This window comes from Myotis lucifugus, unplaced genomic scaffold, assembly GCF_000147115.1.
Source record: "Myotis lucifugus unplaced genomic scaffold, Myoluc2.0 scaffold_147, whole genome shotgun sequence".
NCBI lineage: Eukaryota > Metazoa > Chordata > Mammalia > Chiroptera > Vespertilionidae > Myotis > Myotis lucifugus.
Genome location: NW_005871195.1, coordinates 145178 through 149682, shown reverse-complemented (window position 1 = coordinate 149682; position 4505 = coordinate 145178). Strand labels below are relative to the sequence as shown.

Here is a 4505-nt window from a genome sequence, read left to right as displayed (position 1 = left end):
TATGGATGATGTACTTTGAATTTATATTAGTTCACACAAACACTCCATCCATGCTTTTGTTCCGGCCCTCCAGTCCAGTTTAAGAACCCATTGTGGCCCTCGAGTCAAAAAGTTTGCCCACCCCTGGTATAGAGGCTGTCATTTAGGGTGGATTAAAGCCCTGAAACATTAAAAACAGATGTTGAGATAAGCATTTCTGCACCCCTTGCCCTTGTTTTCACCTACCATCTAGTTTACAGTAAGAGCCTCTCTTCCAGCTTCTTCCTCCTTTCACCAAAATATGCAGTGTTAACTAACCCTTTGCATTTCTCTATAGCTCTGTGTGGTTTTGAGCATGTTAATGGGCTCTCATTAGATCATCAGGAATATAGAAGGTAAGCAGGGAAGTTGTCATTTTTTTTCTTACAGATGAGGAAAATTAAACTGAAAGGGGCTAAAGTTATTTGTCCAAGGTGAATAAGGCTGATTATTATTAGTGTCAGAATTAGAATCCAGGTCTTTACATTCTTTCCCCTAAATCTTTACTTTCAAGAATGCTACTGTAAACATTGCTGAGATTTTGATAGAATTCTAGGTTTAAGTGTATATTTGTTAATTATACATGTCAATCTGTATTAGTACTAACATTTTTTTTCTTCCTATGCATATGTAGTTTTGTGCCTCCCTGGAGTTTGTGTGCCCAAATTTAGACTACACTCTCTAGAAGTTTTCTTTAAAAAACTGTCTTTACAGTATTGCAAAGAATCCTGTGGTTATTAAAGTATTCTTCTGTAATGAATACACCTTTGTCAGTCAAATAACTTAACGGAAAACAAGGTTTTTATGACCATGATTCGTTGGATACTTGATGTACTTATCTACCACAATTAATAATTGTATTTTCATGGCCTGCCTTAGAGTTTCTCAAAGAAGTGTACATCAGATTTTTTTGTTTTGTAAACACAAATAATAAAAATTTGAAGACTAGAGTCCTTGGAGGAAGGGAAAACATTACTGCTTTATCTGAGCTTTGCCAACTTGAAAAATAAAAGAATTTGAGGTCCATGCTGACACACCAGTCTAATAGTAACCAATGTAAATATTATCAAAAATCAGAATTTCTGATATGAATGAAAATGTTGTTTTGGATCTCTCATTTGTCACATATCAGGCCATGATTGACTTTAAATAGAATCCTATTACTCACATCTCTATGTTTTGGCTTAAGTGATTTACTATTTGTTTTTCTTGTTATTGTTGAGATTACAGATGTCCCCCATTTTCTCCCCTTTCCTCCCCCTCCACCAGGCTCTCACCCCACCTCTGACTTTCACCAACACTGATTTACTATTTTTAAATGACATCAGGAAATGCTACTGAAGTCTGGATGCTGCTGCCATTTACCAACTCCAAGTCACTTAATACTACACAGTTCATTTTCATCTTTACTAATAGGATCATAGACCTGTGTGGTTACATAAAGCTTAGGAAAGATCAACTAATGTATAGCGAGCTGTTAGTTTATAAACAATGTTCACATCTGAAGATGTGAACTGACTCTCATTAAGGCTCAGGATTACATGTGTATTGCATGTCGAGTGGACACTCAAGTTTCTGTGAGTCTAAAGATTTTCATCAGAGAGCTAGTAGGCAGGCATAATGGCAAGAGCAGGGACTGTAGTCCAGTTCCAGCCCAGTGACTATAACCTCAGGCATATTTGTACATAAGTCTCCAAGACTGACTTTTATCATTTATTATGAGGATAAATATACTAACCTTGCTTGTTATGAAATTTAATGATAATACATGTGAATGTGCCTAGTAGGCATTCAACAAAGGTTAATTCCTTCTTGTCTCAAAGTGGCTCTGATTCATGGTAGGCTGAAGGACAAGTTAAAAGGGACAAATCCTGCCAAGTTCAGTTCTGAAATATACTGATGAAATCTGTAAATGCAGTGATCTTTATCCAGTGGTATCTGAGTGACTGACTTCTCAAGTACCTGGCTTATTGTGTATTCAGTTCAGTAAGGAGGCAGGATTTATTTATAAACAAAAAAAATACTTTCAGGATAATACATGCTCTGTCCACTCTAATGTTTAGAGGTCCCAATAATAAAACTAAATTTTCTTTTACAAGGTTGATAATTTCTTTGAAACCGAAGTAAAATGAAATGCTTTACACTTCTTTTTTTTTTTTTCAGCATGCTACAAATGAAAAATGATGAGAAACTGAATTTGTCTGATGGGAATACAGCAAGTAGCCCTTTGAGCCCCATTAAGATGTGCCTTAATCATCCCACTGAATGGAATCTGAATTTGACAGCATCTCTAGCAAGCTGTACAGTTCAAAACCAAAATCTCACAAGTGAAGAGAAATAGATTGCAGTTCTTCTTGCACTATCCTTATTTTGTACGTCAATATTCTTTTTGCTGAACAATAAGCATTTACCAGTTGATCTTGAAATATTTCTAGTCCTGTGATTTGTCTTTATATCATTAGCATTAATCACTTTGATTATATTCTTTGTATGTTTTTTACATGTTTTACATCAGACCATTGTGGAACTTTGCAGTACAGATGGATTTTGATGTTTCTCTTTAATGGTATTTTGTGAAATTTGTATGCCCTAAGTTTAAATACATAGTTGTCCCCAATTTTATTTCTGTGCACAAAGTTTTAATATATGACGTACTGCGTGATTTGGAAGTGTAAAGATTCGTGATGATGACCTGACCCATGAACAGTTATAAAGCTGGTGGATACCAACTACCTCGAATTGGTGAAAGGCAAAGGTATCTCTTAGAAGTATATCATTTTCAAAGTTATATATATAGAGAAAAATTGGTCAGTTTATCAAGTAGCATGTTTCCATTCATAGGAGAATTTGAGCTGATCAGTTTTCTTTCTCTGTATTTTTAAACCTTTCAAGTCTGTGAGAACAATAGCACAATTACACATTTACTCTTCAGCAAATGTGTGCCTCTTACAGACAAGAATACTATTTGGTTTCTGTAAGTTACCAGTTTTGAAAGAAAAATGGTAAATGGACTTACATCTACTGATTTTATGGTATTTTAGCCATTTATTTTAAAGTGGAAAGGGATTTTTTTTTTAAATCAGGATATTCCTTACGTTTAAAAGTGCAAAAGCATAGCTTCAGCAATGGCTTATGTGATTGTGTCTAAAACTTGAACAGTAAGAATACTAAAGGTTTGGTGCTTAATTTGTTTTTTTCCCAGCCAGATAAAGAAAGCTTTGATTTGGTGGTCCATGTAAGTATGGTAGTCTCTTTAGATAGCCTGGCTATGAGGTAAATGGAATTTAATTTTTGGACATTTTAAGTCCTTATTTCTCCCTACTCCACATGCCCCCAAGCAAAAATTTTTTAAATGGGGATTTAACAAAAGAAGACTTACATAAAGAATTTGAAGCACAGAAAAAGAGCCAACAGAATGGAACTCACCTATTTTTCATTGTTTATATCACTACCATATCTGCCTTTTCTTTTCCTTAATAAGCATTCTTTGTAACTTTTAGGCTCCTTTTATATTTTTGAGTTTTATAAAGCGCATATATATGTATGTAATATAGCAATTTGGTTCTAAAAAGCACAACAACCTTTAGCTCCATCTTAGAACATCACTTTAAATAAATGGCCTCTGATTAAATAAAGCACAATTATTAAAACAGATCCAAAGTTAGGGCATTTCTATTCTGAATAATAAAGAGAAAAGGCAATTAACAGATGGATAAGAAAAGGTGTTTTGTTGGGTGTTGCCTGAGGAAAGGGGACTGATTTCATACAGTACATTTCATAAGTTAGGTAAGTGCCAATTTCAGAAAATAAGTTGATAATGAAAAAATAGCGCCCATAAATTAGTATGTAGAGGACTTCCTGTCACATTATTTTCCCACTAGTATTTTTTATCCACAATAGTATTATGCCAAAAAAAAACAGAAAGCAAGTATATGATTAATATGTACATGTGAACATCTCCCCAGCCCAGGGAACAGCATCATTTTAGGAAAAGAAATTACCCATTCAGACAGCATATCAAAAATGTTTTTAGTATAAGAAATGCAAAACAAAATCAAAATGAGAACTGTTGAACTTGGACGATGAGGACTCTGGTTCATTATACTAGTCCTCCTCCCTGAAAGTGAGCTCATTTCTAGCTCACTTGCCCTTGGGGTGTTGTTTTTTAAAATGTGTTCTGAGATTGGAAATGTGTTCATCTGTGTTTGATCTGCCATAAGTTTCTCAAATGCAAACTATTAGCTAGTTACACTTAAAAGTTGCCCACAATGCTATGATTTTAAATGTGAGAGTTCATAGGCATCATCTGGAAAGCCAGTTTAAAAACCAGGTTCCTGGGCCCACTTTAGATTCTGATGGAATCCCTGTGACTGACGCAGATGGCTTGCGGAGCGCATTGACAGATGTGTCCTGATGCTTTCATACAGGCCAAAGTCACATGGAATCACATGGCAGAAAGTCCTATAAGACATCAGGCAAAATTTTTC

General features: G+C 34.9%; 1 protein-coding gene across 4 annotated transcripts in view; it reads left to right on the top strand.

The window, feature by feature from the left end:
• Positions 1-3727, top strand: part of LOC111827288 — a 20988-nt gene extending 17261 nt beyond the window's left edge. Inside the window, exons 2-3 of one of the 4 annotated variants that reach the window (XM_023759088.1) lie at positions 317-374; positions 2182-3727. In XM_023759088.1, the coding sequence (XP_023614856.1) occupies positions 317-374; positions 2182-2359 (236 nt within the window). In that variant the 3' untranslated portion in view covers positions 2360-3727. The remainder of the gene's footprint in view (positions 1-316; positions 375-2181) is intronic. The other 3 variants (XM_023759089.1, XM_023759091.1, XM_023759090.1) reach the window with 3 other exon arrangements.
• Positions 3728-4505: the final 778 nt, after the last annotated feature.